General features: G+C 39.1%; 1 protein-coding gene across 3 annotated transcripts in view; it reads right to left on the reverse strand.

Moving 5' to 3' along the window:
* Positions 1 to 14,928, reverse strand: part of LOC126457142 (NADP-dependent malic enzyme) — a 70,572-nt gene extending 55,644 nt beyond the window's left edge. For all 3 annotated transcript variants that reach the window (XM_050093211.1, XM_050093213.1, XM_050093212.1), the window contains exons 1-2: positions 14,791 to 14,928; positions 13,107 to 13,275 (exon numbers count right to left, since the gene is read on the reverse strand). In XM_050093211.1, coding sequence (XP_049949168.1) covers positions 13,107 to 13,275; positions 14,791 to 14,819 — 198 coding nt within the window. In that variant the 5' untranslated portion in view covers positions 14,820 to 14,928. The remainder of the gene's footprint in view (positions 1 to 13,106; positions 13,276 to 14,790) is intronic.
* Positions 14,929 to 15,555: the final 627 nt, after the last annotated feature.

Here is a 15,555-nt window from a genome sequence, read left to right on the forward strand (position 1 = left end):
CGACCGCATTATTTCATGGGTGGATTGCCCATTCAGCATACCCCTGCGGATCACGGAGATTGTTTGAATCCTGTATGTTCAAAGCATCACTCTTACTTGGCATGAAGTGAATGAGGACTATAGCATACCATCTATTGGCAAACAAATTAGTTGAGCATGTACACCATCAGCTCAAAGCTTCGTTGCATTGCCATGATTTGCAATAGGGGACAGAGACACTACCTATCATTCTCTTAGGTCTACAAATGTTCCTGAAACAAGACCACCAAGCATCTACAGCAGAGCTCGTGTATGGTCAGCCTATCCATCTTCCCAGTGTACAAAATGAATCTGTTGACAATAAGAGTTTGCAGACAACTTGCGTACAAGATATGACAGCTCTGACCAGTGACTCCAGGCGATCAGCCGAAGAGCTGCACGTTCTGTGTTCAACAAGCTAAGTGACTGTCACTATGGTTTTATCCAACATGAACGGTGTGCTAGGTGCTCCAGCCACCCTATGATGGACCATACCACGTAGTTAGCAGGCATGACAAAACATTCGCCATTGACATAATGTGCACACTGACTGCTATAAATGTCAATGGACACAAGCCAGCCTTCCATATAACCACCACAATCATAAGCCAGCTGCACCCACCACAGGCATGACAAGCGCAACTGCCATCCAACACACACAGTGGAGCAGCCACAATGGTCATTAGAGCCCATCACTACAAAACCAGCAATACGCGACCTGTTGTCACCCAATCCAAATCAAGCGTAGTGTTCAACAAAAATTATAAGTGACACTGAGGGGGGGGGGGGGGGGGGGAGTAGTGAAGTGTAAGCAAGCTAGTGTACAGTGTATGTGTGTATGATGTTGTGCTACGTGCAAGTGAATGTTCTGTGCAAGATTGTCTTTGGCTCAGCACATGATCTATGTTTACTCTCTGTTTTCCGTTATATTTCACTCTGTTGTTTTGTGCGGTCTGCCACTTTAATGTCACCTTGTGTCACAGGTTATGTTAAAGCTAATAAAGTGAGTTTTGCTAAATTGCAACAGGCTCAACAACTTACAACCAAACCACCACCTTTCAATAACCTAGGCCTCAGGCTATGCTAGCTATTAGTATGCCACCACAACAAGGCATTCCCCACTCAAACATTAAAGCTGCAGACAATTAAAATATCATCATCATCAGTTACCTGCTATATTAGCAGGTCCTTTGCCTCTCCATTTTCTGCGATCCATTGCTTCCTTCTTAAGGCTGCTGTATGTTGTACCGTCCATCATGTCATCCAGTATCTGGAATCTCTTCCTTCCTCGCTTCCTTCTCCCTTCTACATAACCTTCTAAAACTGTTTTTATCAGTCCGTCATTCTTTCTTAATATATGCCCAATCCAATTTCTTTTTCTTCTCTTTATTACATCTAGTAACTGTCTTTTCTCTCCCACTCTTCTCAGTACCTCTTCATTTTTTACTCTGTCCATCCAACTTATTCTTTCCATCTTCTGCCATGTCCAGATCTCAAAAGCCTCCAGCCTTTCTCTGTCTTTTTTCCTCATAGTCCATGTTTCAGTGCCATATAGAAGAACACTCCATACAAGACATTTTATGAGTCTCTTTCTGAGTTCTCGGTCCAGACCGCTGCAGAAGATTCTCCTCTTCTTACAAAACGCCTCTTTTGCCATTGCTATCCTTGTTATAATTTCTGTGGTGCACTTCCAGTCGGTGTCTATCCTGCTTCCAAGATACTTAAAATTTTGCACCTGTTCTAGTGTTTCTCCATTCAGCACAATTTTTATTTCATTATTTCCTCCTATTGCCAATACTTTTGTTTTATTTGTGTTAATTTTCATTCCATATTTTTTTCCGTTAGTTGCAATGGTGTCCACCAAATCCTGTAATTCTTTTTCCCCTGTGGCTAGAAGGACCATGTCATCAGCAAATCTCAAGCACCCTACTCTTCTTCCTCCAATTTCTACTCCTTTGTCATCTAATGAGCATTGGTCAATCATATTTTCCAAGTACAGGTTGAAAAGAGTAGGTGATGAACAGCATCCTTGTCTTACTCCTTTCCCTAGTCTGATCCAGTTTGTACTTTCTCCTCTCACTTTAACTGAAACTTTTTGATTAAGGTACAATGAGTTTATAAGTCGTCTTGTTTTCCAGTCCACTCTCATTTCCCTCATAATAGTCGCCAGCTTGTCCCAAACCACATTGTCAAATGCCTTTTATAAATCGATGAAACACATATATATGTCTCTTACTTTTTCAATAAACCTTTCTCCCAAGATTAGTAGGAGCCCTATTGCATCTCTGGTGCCCGTATTCCGTCTAAAGCCAAACTGCTTCTCGCCGAGATTCTCCTCTATTACTCTTTCAAGTCTTTTATTAATTATTCTTAACATCACTTTGGCTGCATGTGAAATGAGGCTGATTGTCCTGTGCTCGCTGCATTTCTTGGTTCCTTGTTTTTTCGGTAATGGAATCATTACTGTTGTCAAAAAGTCCTCAGGCCATTCACCACTGTCATATATTTTATTACATAACCTCAATATTTCTCTTATTCCATTGTGGTTCAAGCATTTTAGTATTTCTCCCGGTATTGCATCTGTACCTACTGCTTTGCCATTTTTCATTGCAGCAATGGCAGACTTTACTTCTTCCATTATGATGGTCGGTCCTTTCTCTTCATCACTTACACTGTTGTGTGATTCAAGTTCCAGAGTTTCTGGTTTGCTATTTGTGTCATATAGCTCTTTTATATATTCTTCCCATCTCTGGAGGACATCGTCACGATCTTTGTACACTACCTCTTCGTCTTTACTCAAAATTTCCATAGTAGCACTTCCTGCTCTGATTTGTTCCCATGTCACAGTCTGTACTCTGTTATATAGTAAGTCGTATCTTCCCTTCCTGTCCAGTTCTTCAATTTCATCACATTCCTCTTTTAGCCATTTTTTCCTAGCCTGCTCTGTTTCTCTTCGCAGTTCGTTATTTAACCTTCGGTATATCTTTCTTGCATCTTCAGTGTTCTTGTTTTTCAATTTTCTTCTCTCCTCCATCTTGGAAATCATTTCTTGTGTGACCCATGGTTTTTTTGACCTTTTACATATCCTACATTTTGCTGTCCTGCTTTAATGATTCCTTCTTTCAGCATATTCCAGTACTCGTTGGCATTATCAGGTGCTTCTTTGTCTCGTAATGTGTTTAGAAAGTCCCGAGACAGCATTTCTGTAATTTGTTCTTTGTTGGACCTTATCTTCTCTAGATCCCACTTCTTCACCATTGTCGCCTTTTTCAGTTTTTTCATTCTTATTTCTATTTCTGCCATAAGTAAGTTGTGGTCACTATTAATATCTGCACCTGGTAATATGTGCACCTTCTTGATTCCATTCCTGTATCTTTCTTCTACCAGTATAAAATCGATTTGGTTTCTATATTTATCCCCCGGTGATTTCCAAGTGTAGAGCCTCCTCTTATGGTTCTTGAACCATGTGTTTGCCGCTATCAGCTGCTCTTCCCTGCAGAAGTCAATTAACCATTCACCTCTGTCATTTCTCTTTCCAAGACCATGACTGCCTACTATGTTTCCCTCTTTCCCTTCTCCCACAATGGCGTTCCAGTCTCCCATTACTATTTTGCAGCATTTTTTATTTTCGTCCATTATTCTCTCTATTACATTGTACGTTTCCTCTACAATTTGGTCATCATGTTCTGAAGTTGGCATATACACCTGGACAATCAGTAAATCTTTTTGTGCTCCTTTCAGCCTTACACCAATAACCCAGTCATTTGCATAGTCTACATACTCCACACATTTAGCCAATTCCTTTGTCATAATCATTCCTACTCCATTAATTCCTTTTACTTCTACTCCTGAGTAGTAGAATACATATTCATCTGACTGCAGCTCTCCATGTCCATTCCATCTTACCTCAGCAACTCCTACGAGGTCCATATGATTCTTTTCCATCTCTCTTTTAAGGTTTTCTAGTTTTCCTGCTTGTAGCAGAGTTCTGACATTCCAGGTACCAATTCTCGTTTTGATTTTTTGCCTCCTTTCAAGATGTCCCCCCGGAGATCCAAATGGGGGACTATTTTACCTCCAGACACTGATTTAACATGAGAGGAAGCCATTTTTTGTGCATAAAATGGAGACTGCATTATGCAGGGAAGATAATCTGCGGTGGTATTCCGTTGCCTTCCGCAGTTCTGGAGGCCGCCCCTAACATGGGATTCAGACGCCTTTTGCAGCCGCCCGCTCCGGGTCAGATGCTGCATGAGAAGTATAGGTTGGAAAATGAAAGACCCCTAGCCCTCGAAACCCAATATGCAAAGCAAATAATGTATACTACATCATTTATAGGTAGCTGGTATACATACATTCAAGGAATATTAGTGAGACAATGATGTATTGACAAGTTACGTAGCAGTGACTTATCAGCAGGGCCTAAAGTTGCAGGTTTTTTAACCTTACAGAACCCAAAATGTGTTAAATCATACTTAAAAGCCCAAAAGGGCTTTACAGAAAAAAAACTGCCTTTCAATAATTTTCTAAACCAATACTAAAGAAAATTAATAATGCGAATTTGAGCATATTACAAAATGACATGCTAAATCAATTTATACACCAGCACTGCACTGAAATCGAGAATGTGTATGGTGCAGTGGTGCTCATCTTGAGAATTTAATAATATTTCAGCATACTGCTGCATAGGTGACACTTTTTGTAGTTCGAAAGGTACAAGAAATATACCCCACACAAAACAATGCTGTTGATGACGTGTCACTTGGAGAATATGTACATTCTGCTGCACTGGGAGGAACAAAGCTAGCCTTTCATTAAATGCCATCGGACAATAGATAACATATATTAATGGCACAAATTTTTGGGGTAATTCATCACTGAGGACTAAAGTATTTATTGCACAAAAGCGTGTAATCAGAATAATATCAATATAATGGAAGGAAACATTCCACGTGGGAAAAATTATATATAAAAACAAAGATGAGGTGACTTACCGAACAAAAGCGCTGGCAGGTCGATAGACACACAAACAAACACAAACATACACACAAAATTCAAGCTTTCGCAACAAACTGTTGCCTCATCAGGAAAGAGGGAAGGAGAGGGGAAGACGAAAGGAAGTGGGTTTTAAGGGAGAGGGTAAGGAGTCATTCCAATCCCGGGAGCGGAAAGACTTACCTTAGGGGGAAAAAAGGACAGGTATACACTCGCACACACGCACATATCCATCCACACGGTCTGTATGTGTGGATGGATATGTGCGTGTGTGCGAGTGTATACCTGTCCTTTTTTCCCCCTAAGGTAAGTCTTTCCGCTCCCGGGATTGGAATGACTCCTTACCCTCTCCCTTAAAACCCACTTCCTTTCGTCTTCCCCTCTCCTTCCCTCTTTCCTGATGAGGCAACAGTTTGTTGCGAAAGCTTGAATTTTGTGTGTATGTTTGTGTTTGTTTGTGTGTCTATCGACCTGCCAGCGCTTTTGTTCGGTAAGTCACCTCATCTTTGTTTTTATATATAATCAGAATAATAGCTAGAGTCCACCGAAGATCATCCTGCAGCCATTTATTTAAGGATCTAGGGATATTCACAGTAGCTTCTCAGTATATACACTCTCTTATGAAATTTGTTATTAACAACCAAACCCAATTCAAAAGTAATAGCAGTGTGCATAACTACAATACTAGGAGAAAGGATGATCTTCACTATTCAAGATTAAATCTAACTTTGGCACAGAAAGGAGTGAATTATACTGCCACTAAAGTCTTTGGTCACTTACCAAATAGTATCAAAAGTCTGACAGATAATCAACAAGTATTTAAGAAGAAATTAAAAGAATGTCTGAATGACAACTCCTCCTACTCCATAGAGGAATTTTTAGATATAAATTAAGAAAAAAAAGAAAAAACCAAACAAAAAAATATAAAAAACTAAAGAAAAACAAAAATTAAAAAGTTGTTATATTAACTTAATTATGTTGTTAAATTAACTTAATTATGTCATGTATTGGAAAATATGACTCGTTCCACATCATTATGAAATATCGTATTCAGGATCCATGGAACTAGTATTAATCTAATCTACACGTATGTCTAAAAACCCCCCATGAACCATGGACCTTGCCGTTGGTGGGGAGGCTTGCGTGCCTCAGCGATACAGATGGCCGTACCGTAGGTGCAACCACAACGGAGGGGTATCTGTTGAGAGGCCAGACAAACATGTGGCTCCTGAAGAGGGGCAGCAGCCTTTACAGTAGTTGCAGGGGCAACAGTCTGGATGATTGACTGATCTGGCCTTGTAACATTAACCAAAACGGCCTTGCTGTGCTGGTACTGCGAACAGCTGAAAGCAAGGGGAAACTACAGCCATAATTTTTCCCGAGGACATGCAGCTTTACTGTATGATTAAATGATGATGGCATCCTCTTGGGTAAAATATTTCGGAGGTAAAACAGTCCCCCATTCGGATCTCCGGGCGGGGACTACTCAAGAGAACATCATTATCAGGAGAAAGAAAACTGGCATTCTACGGATCGGAGCATGGAATGTCAGATCCCTTAATCGGGCAGGTAGGTTAGAAAATTTAAAAAGGGAAATGGATAGGTTAAAGTTAGATATAGTGGGAATTAGTGAAGTTCGGTGGCAGGAGGAACAAGACTTTTGGTCAGGTGATTACAGGGTTATAAATACAAAATCAAATAGGGGTAATGCAGGAGTAGGTTTAATATTGAATAAAAAAATAGGAGTGCGGATTAGCTACTACAAACAGCATAGTGAACGCATTATTGTGGCCAAGATAGACACGAAGCCCACGCCTACTACAGTAGTACAAGTTTATATGCCAACTAGCTCTGCAGATGATGAAGAAATTGATGAAATGTATGATGAGATAAAATAAATTATTCAGGTAGTGAAGAGAGATGAAAATTTAATAGTCATGGGTGGCTGGAATTCGACAGTAGGAAAAGGAAGAGAAGGAAACATAGTAGGTGAATATGGATTTGGGCTAAGAAATGAAAGAGGAAGCCACCTGGGAGAATTTTGCACATAGCATAACTTAATCATAGCTAACACTTGGTTCAAGAATCGTAAAAGAAGGTTGTATACATGGAAGAAGCCTGGAGATACTGACAGGTTTCAGATAGATTATATAATGATAAGACAAGAGATTTAGGAACCAGGTTTTAAATTGTAAGTCATTTCCAGGGGCAGATGTGGACTCTGACCACAATCTATTGGTTATGAACTGTAGATTAAAACTAAAGAAACTGCAAAAAGGTGGGAATTTAAGGGGATGGGACCTGGATAAACTGACAGAACCAGAGGTTGTAGAGAGTTTCAGGGAGAGCATAAGGGAACAACTGACAAGAATGGGGGAAAGAAATACAGAAGAAGAAGAATGGGTAGTTTTTAGAGATGAAATAGTGAAGGCAGCAGAGGATCAAGTAGGTAAAAAGACGAGGGCTAACAGAAATCCTTGGGTAACAGAAGAGATACTGAATTTAATTGATGAAAGGAGAAAATACAAAAATGCAGTAAAAAAAGCAGTCAAAAAGCCCTGACAAAACCCTACCACTTGGTGAGCAAGATGTACGAGACAGGCAAAATACCTTCAGACTTCAAGAAGAATATTATAATTCAAATCTCAAAGAAAGCAGGGGTTGACAGATGTGAAAATTACCGAACTATCAGATTAATAATATACTAAATATAATAAAATACTAACACGAATTCTTTACAGAAGATTGGAAAATCTGGTAGAAGCCGACCTCGGGGAAGATCAGTTTGGATTCCGTAGAAATATTGGAACAGGTGAGGCAATACTGACCCTACGACTTATCTTAGAAAATAGATTAAGGAAAGGCAAACCTATGTTTCTAGCATTTGTAGACTTAGCAAAAGCTTTTGACAATGTTGACTGGAATACTCTCTTTCAAATTCTGAAGATGGCAGGGGTAAAATACAGGGAGTGAAAGGCAATTTACAATTTGTACAGAAACCAGATGGCAATTACAAGAGTCGAGGCGCATGAAAGGGAAGCAGTGGTTGGGAAGGGAATGAGACAGGGTTGTAGCTTATGTTATTCAATCTGTATACTGAACAAGCAGTAAAGGAAACAAAAGAAAAATTCGGAGTAGGTATTAAAATCCACGGAGAAGAAATAAAAACCTTAAGGTTAATTGATGACATTGCAATTCTGTCAGAGACGGCAAAGGACTTGGAAGAGCAGTTGAACGCAATGGACAGTGTCTTGAAAGAAGGATTTAAGATGAACATCAACAAAAGCAAAACGAGGATAATGGAATGTAGTCGAATTAAGTCAAGGACTTGGAAGAGCAGTTGAACGCAATGGACAGTGTCTTGAAAGAAGGATTTAAGATGAACATCAACAAAAGCAAAACGAGGATAATGGAATGTAGTCGAATTAAGTCGGATGATGCTGAGGGAATTAGATTAGGAAATGAGACACTTAAAGTAGTAAAGGAGTTTTGCTATTTGGGGAGCAAAATAATTGATGATGGTCGAAGCAGAGAAGATATAAAATGTAGACTGGCAACGGCACGGAAAGTGTTTCTGAAGAAGAGAAATTTGTTAACATCGAGTATAGATTTAAGTGTCAGGAAGTCGTTTCTGAAAGAATTTGTATGGAGCGTAGCCATGTATGGAAGTGAAACATGGACGATAAATAGTTTGGACAAGAAGAGAATAGAAGCTTTCGAAATGTGCTGCTACAGTAAAATGATGAAGATTAGATGGGTAGAGGAGGTATTGAACAGAATTGGGGAGAAGAGGAGTTTGTGGCACAACTTGACTAGAAGACGGGATCGGTTGGCAGGACATGTTCTGAGGCATCAAGGGATCACCAATTTAGTATTGGAGGGCAGTGTGGAGGGTAAAATCGTAAATCGAGACCAAGAGATGAATACACTAAGCAGATTCAGAGGGATGTAGGCTGCAGATGAAGAAGCTTGCACAGGATAGAGTAGCATGGAGAGCTGCATCAAACCAGTCTCAGGACTGAAGACCAAAACAACAACATGTCTATGACAATAATTTTGTAGTTACAAAGTAGAGATGCGTGGTGTGTTGATTCGCACTGAATAGCAAACTAAGCATATTTCTGTCATACCTAACAGAAAATTTCCAAAGTTGATCATTTTATGGCAATGGGTTGGGAAAGTCTCCAATTTTGCGACTGAGTAATATTTTGCTAAGCCTTTCAACAACAAGTAACCAAACAGAGGCCATCCTCAGACATTTACTGACTACTAGCGCCAATGAATTAATACTGCAGAAGAAATTCAAACTAGCACTTTTCATTTATTGTAAAGAAGAACTGATGGAACATTCAGTAAACATTATAGGTTACTTTTATCATTTATTTCATCTACCACTCTGTGCTAGTCTTGTTCCCTTGAATTTTCAAATTGAAAGTTACAATCAGTTTTCCAACAAGCGTATGCAATTCAACTGAAGCTGACATTTCATTTCACATGATCTCGTTTCATTGTTTTATTACTGCCATCTTCTTAGAGTAACAATTTCTTCAACACAAAGAACCCAAAGCTCACATTACAAGTGTCACTAGGAAGAAGAACAAAAACCAGACTCAACCAATGATCTCCTCTATGTCAAATCGCACTGGGGACAGCTTTAATCTAAGCTTGTGTGAGGCTTTAATGTCAGCTAATGTGCCCTGAAACATGCTAAAGAACTCCTTTTTTGGGCTTCTAGAGAATATCAGCAGGCTGCAATACATCAGGGGCAGTCAACACTGCGCAAAAATTATCAGTAACACGGGTACGAAATGGCTATTGCCGATATTAAAACAGACACTTGGGACCACTATATCCGGCTTTCAGTCAATGAAACCAGTGACAGTTGTGGCAAATTTGTAGACAATGTTGTTGGGGAAATCAGACTCCATGGCAACAGGAAAACCTCACACTTACTCCAATGTAAAGAATTGGAGAAGACAAACCACAATATTGTAACAAGCCCAGGAAAGACGGGGGGGATGAGAAATTTTTGCAGTTGGAAATAGACTGTGCTGCCTATGTCAAAAGCGGGAGCAATAATGAGATAATTGAAGAGTTGTGCCAATGACAGTCACAAACGACACTCCAAGCAATTTGAGTTTTGTCAATGGTTATGTTTCTAACCAACAGATTATAACAGTACTGGGTACTACACATTGAAGCTTGAATAGTTTGGCTCATACATCTATACATTTGTTACACTCAGCTTAATTGAGCGGCCCAGATGTCTCATGTTTGGCTACGTTTTTCGTCATAGAGTGCCAGCTCACACCTGTCATAAATGCAGTTTTTAAGGTTGGTTGGTTTTGGGGAAGGGGACCAAACAGCGAGGTCATCGGTCCCATGGGGTTAGGGAAGGATGGAGAAGAAAGTCAGCTGCGCCCTTTCAAAGGAACCATCCCGGCATTTGCCTGAAGCGATTTAGGGAAACCATGGGATCGAACCGTCATCCTCCCGAATGCGAGTCCAGTGTGCTAGCCACTCGCAGTTTTTAAGCTGAAATAAAATATTAAAGAAACAATGCAGGCAACTATTGCGGTGAAATTTAAAATATTGAGTCCCTCACATTGATTTATAATTTGAACAAATAGTTTATTTCTATTTTTCACTATATTCACTAAATACTTAAAATGCAGTCTGAGGGCCTTTAACAACAGATGCTAGAACACATATCACGATCACGGCACCCGACAGTCTGTTCAAAATTCACAATATACACTCTTGTCTGTTGTCCTAAACCACTATATTGTGCTCCACTTGATTGCTTTTGAATGTCGCTACATACATAATTCTCCGCAAACATGGCTATCAACCCACTACTACCCCCAGATGTGCGAAACGTCCAGCTCTCAGCGTCACTCAGGACCAACTCTCCTGTCATCAAAGACAGCCGCCCTATCCACCCTCGGACCGACTGCCTAATTCAAAACAATGTTTGACAAAAATTATGAATATTCTAAAACTAAACAAAAAAACATATATGCTATATTGAAAAATATGGAAATTTGCTGGGCAGTAACAATTTAAAGTCCAAATTTTTTGTATTTGCTACCTTTTTTCACAAATAATGTTCTTGTGACATGATTTTGCTTTTCTTGGATTTTCGAAACTAAACATAAATAAAGAAAAAAAAGACATACTTAATTACTCATCTACCTCTTTAAACTTTAGAAAGACAGTTTCTCTCAGTCAAATGCTATATTCCAATCCCTTATTCAAAAATGGTACACACTATGCTAAATTGGCTATGATTGCTCGATGCAGCTCTACTAGCTGCAAAGTAAACACTTAGTTCATATTAATCAGCCAAAGCATTGCCGATATTAGTTTTGAGCTTTCATAAATTTACAACAACAATAACTTTTGAACAATTACATATTTTTTTGGCGCGTCAAGATAATTTAGCTTCACACATTTTTCTGTCCATGAGTGCCAACTCACACCTCCGTGTCACTCTTAGTTCTGTTTTTAAAACAATAAACTGGTAGCCAAGATCGTAGGAATTTTTTTTATTCCATGATTACCGGTTTCAGCAAAACTAAAGCCGCCATCATCGGATCTTAGGACACATACAGGTTATAACATCAAGACAGACAATGGTGATAATAGCTGCCTATAACGCACAGGCCTTACAAAATTGTCATACATAGCACACAGGTGCCCAAGAGATATGACATTATAAATTTTAAGTGTCTCCATTACACACAAGTGCAAGCTAGGCTCCAGTTCTGTTCAATATATATACCAATGACCAACCCGTAATCCCCAACAGCAGGAATTTCTTCTATGCTCATGATCTCACTCTGGCAGAAGATCTGTCAAAATACTACAGGATAAACCAGCTTAAATCAAACCCACCACAGACACAAGTGTATGCTTTTCATCTGAGAAGTACGGAAACCACCCACAAGTTAAAGATAGAATGGTCAGGGGTTAAATTGGAACCTGTGACACTCCAAAATACCTATGAATAACACTACAGATCTCTAATGTTCGAAACACACTTCATGAAATTCAAATCAAAAGTCTCCATCAGGAACAACCCACTGAGAAAACTGGCCAGATCACACTGGGGCAGCCAAGCTGAATCATCTGAATTTCTGTAATGGCATTATGCTACTCAGCTGCAGATTATGCCTGTCCTCTTTGGTATAAGTCAACGCATGCCAAACAGGTGGCTATTCTCCTAAATGACACATATAGGATTATAACAGGCTGCTTGAAGTCAACTGCAGTCGAATTGGCCTACCACCTTGCAGTTATTGCACCACCTCCTGCTCGAAACGAAATAGCAGCAAACAGAGAAAAGAATGAAACTGGAGCAGGAAAAGTGCAGTCCATGCATGGACAACAACCCTACTCACAATGACTATGGTCAAGGAAAAGTTTCCTCAGAATACTGGAGAAACTAATAACCACAGATGAAGAAGTCAGGCTGCAACTATGGATGACAGACATCCCACCCCTCTAGCCGGAAAATATTTTCCAAATCTTTGCACCCTCATCATGATGAGAAATGGCCAGTCTGGAAGTTCTTGAATAGTCTGAGGTCAGGAGTGGGCAACCTGACAAAATGGGGTACATTGAAGAAAACAAAACCCAATGTGACTGCAGGGAAGAACACATTATTCAACATATGCTTCAGTGTCTAGTATGTCCAGGGACCTCCACAGAAGACAGCCTTCACCAGGCAATTGAAAATGCTCCAGAAGTTGCCAAATTTTGGTCAAACATTTTATAAACTGTGTTGATCTGCCTATAACTGTATAAACTGTGTTTTGAGTAGGTTTCTGACATAATAGTAATAATAATAATAATAATAGTAATTCCTTTTTTCTTTGCAAAGGAAAGGCTTTTCTAATCAATTCTTTTAACCTATTATGTGAAAGGACCAATCACATCAAATACTTCAGTATGATCAGAACAGGCAGCTGACATACAGTTTAGATACACGTACACGCACAGTAGTTAGTGTTCTTCTTAAAGACACACATTATAGTAGGATTAACAGTGCATTTTTTAAAAACTAGTTCCACCAATGACAATCATGTTACCTTGTTTAGCCTCGGATCTCGCAGGTGATCTATACCACGCACCATATTGGGACAAAGTTCATCACCAGTAACTTCATGGTACGCTCTCTGCAGAGCAGGTGCAGCTGTCCGTAAAACATCCTGTCTACTGAACCCACTTCCCAGGTGTAGTAGTCCAGGAAGGGACTCCCTATGAAAAATAATACTTCCCTTTATAAAATTAAAATTCATATGGCCTCAAACATGCAGTAAAAAAAACTTAATACACCTATGTTACACCTAGGCTAGCTGCAAAAACTCAACAGACTGGAGTAACAAGTATTGCTCAGCTCTACATTGTGGCTTAATGTAAAGGAAGTCGTGAAACATCAAAGCACTTAATTACAGAAAGTAACCAAACAGCAGCAAATGCCTCTGGAAACAGGCAGGAAATTAAACTAACTTTGCTTGTTTCTGATCACCATAAATCCCAAGGGTGTTGGATTTTGAATATTTGCTAGTGAAAATAATACGACCACTTTTATGTAGGTACTAATGGCATTGACAACATACAACTGCAACAACATTAAGTGATATCACGTGAAAATGCAAAGCACAGAACATTGCATTACAAGTTGGTCTCAGCTGAGTATGCTATATCCAAATGCTCCAGAAGTGAGAGATGGAAGAAACTAAATACCTAAAACATTAATGGTACAGTGTGGAAACTAGTCTCATACATGTACTAGGAACACTTGAAGGCAAAACTGTTCGCATTCTTCTATCATAGCAGCACCAGCTGAATTCGACTAATGCACGAGGAAGAAATAAAGGTATGATATGTTACAATGCGTTATCTGAAGCTTTCTCCAGCAATTACAGTGTGCAATTATTATCACCAGTTTGACAGACTTTTACTGCAGGATCCTACAGCATTTTTGCAATGCTTTTGCCACACACCGGTAAAATGAAATGAAAGAGTATCCAAAACAACAGTTTTTTCGTGGCAACTAGGAAAAAAGTGCAAAAATGAATCATTGCTTCGCCAATAATCAACTCCAATCAATGCAGCCGAATACTGCCGAGATATTAACACGCAAAGGTTAATTCTAAATAGGCTACGGTTCAGACTATCTGATGCATTCGTCAAGAAGCTGTTTGGTTAATGGTGAACAAATACGAAAAATTTGATGATATTAATCGGTTTATTTATATTTTAATGATGATTCCTATGTTATTATCACAAGATGACTGGTATTAGGAACGAAATATATAGGTCTGCAAAGAACACCGAAAGTATTTTCATATAAAAGACGGGAAATTGTTTATGTCATTTGCAGTGCTTCCGACACTGAACCAACACAACAGCTGATCTCAAACTGTTATTTAGTTTCAGACGTCAGATTAGGTCTGTGCCGATATATACTGCCTACAAGTGATACACAAAAATGTAAATCTACTTCCTTTCAAATGTCACGAATCGGGAATGGCATTGGAAATACTGAGGAAATTTTATGAAACATACAACAAAACCAAGGCGAAGAACTCCAGCTTTTTCGATCCTTACGGTAAAATAACTTTCTTTTTTTAAAAAAAAGTAGGTCTTCTATAATTTGACTGATGGGCCATCACTTTATTTTTGGATATTGGAATCATTCCAACGTTTTATTTATATGAACATAAACACAGCAAGAACCTAGCTAAGCGGTATTGTGACAATACTCACCTAAACACTCGTGGTATTATAGAAACCATATTATTTACGTTTACACCACTTACAACCTGTACCGGCTTCCTTTCCTCTACTAACCCACCCACACCTCTGTAGTCAACACTGGAACTGATTTGTCAGTGGTTTCCTCAGATGGCACCATAGGTGATATCTCTGGAACCAATACAGTGGCGCTTTTTTAAATATGACGCAGGACGGTGTCGAAAAATTAACAATTACTTGTAGAGGGGATTCTCAAATCCCACGTTCAGCAAAGTTTGTGTTGTCAGAACGTCAAAGTGCAATACCGAATAGGGCGCAATTTCTTATTTAGAAAATTATAGCTGTCATTTATTTTTTAATTGCGGGGGTAAATAGTATCTATACAAAACGATCTTCTTTTCCAATGAAACCGTAATAGACCTACAGTTATCAGGAAAATAAGAGCTCCAGCGTCTACCAGTTTGGTAGGTAGGTGCGTAGTTGTACACCAGTTATAAATCGTGTAAGTTCTCATTTTCCATGGATCATTTGCATGATAAATAATGATGTGGAATGATCATTTTACCTTCAAATAACAAATTAATTTGTAAATGCCGCTACATGCTGACAGTTTTATGATAAACAGATGTGCATTAGTAATTCTTACCCACTACCGTTTACAAATTACAATAACAAATTCTTCTACTGAATAGAAGGAGCTCTGACAGAGGAACTTCTCAGTTTATTTTTGAATTTTACTTTGCTGACTGCCAGACCCTTTATATTAATGGGCAAATG

Source organism: Schistocerca serialis, chromosome 2 (assembly GCF_023864345.2).
Source record: "Schistocerca serialis cubense isolate TAMUIC-IGC-003099 chromosome 2, iqSchSeri2.2, whole genome shotgun sequence".
NCBI classification, from domain to species: domain Eukaryota; kingdom Metazoa; phylum Arthropoda; class Insecta; order Orthoptera; family Acrididae; genus Schistocerca; species Schistocerca serialis.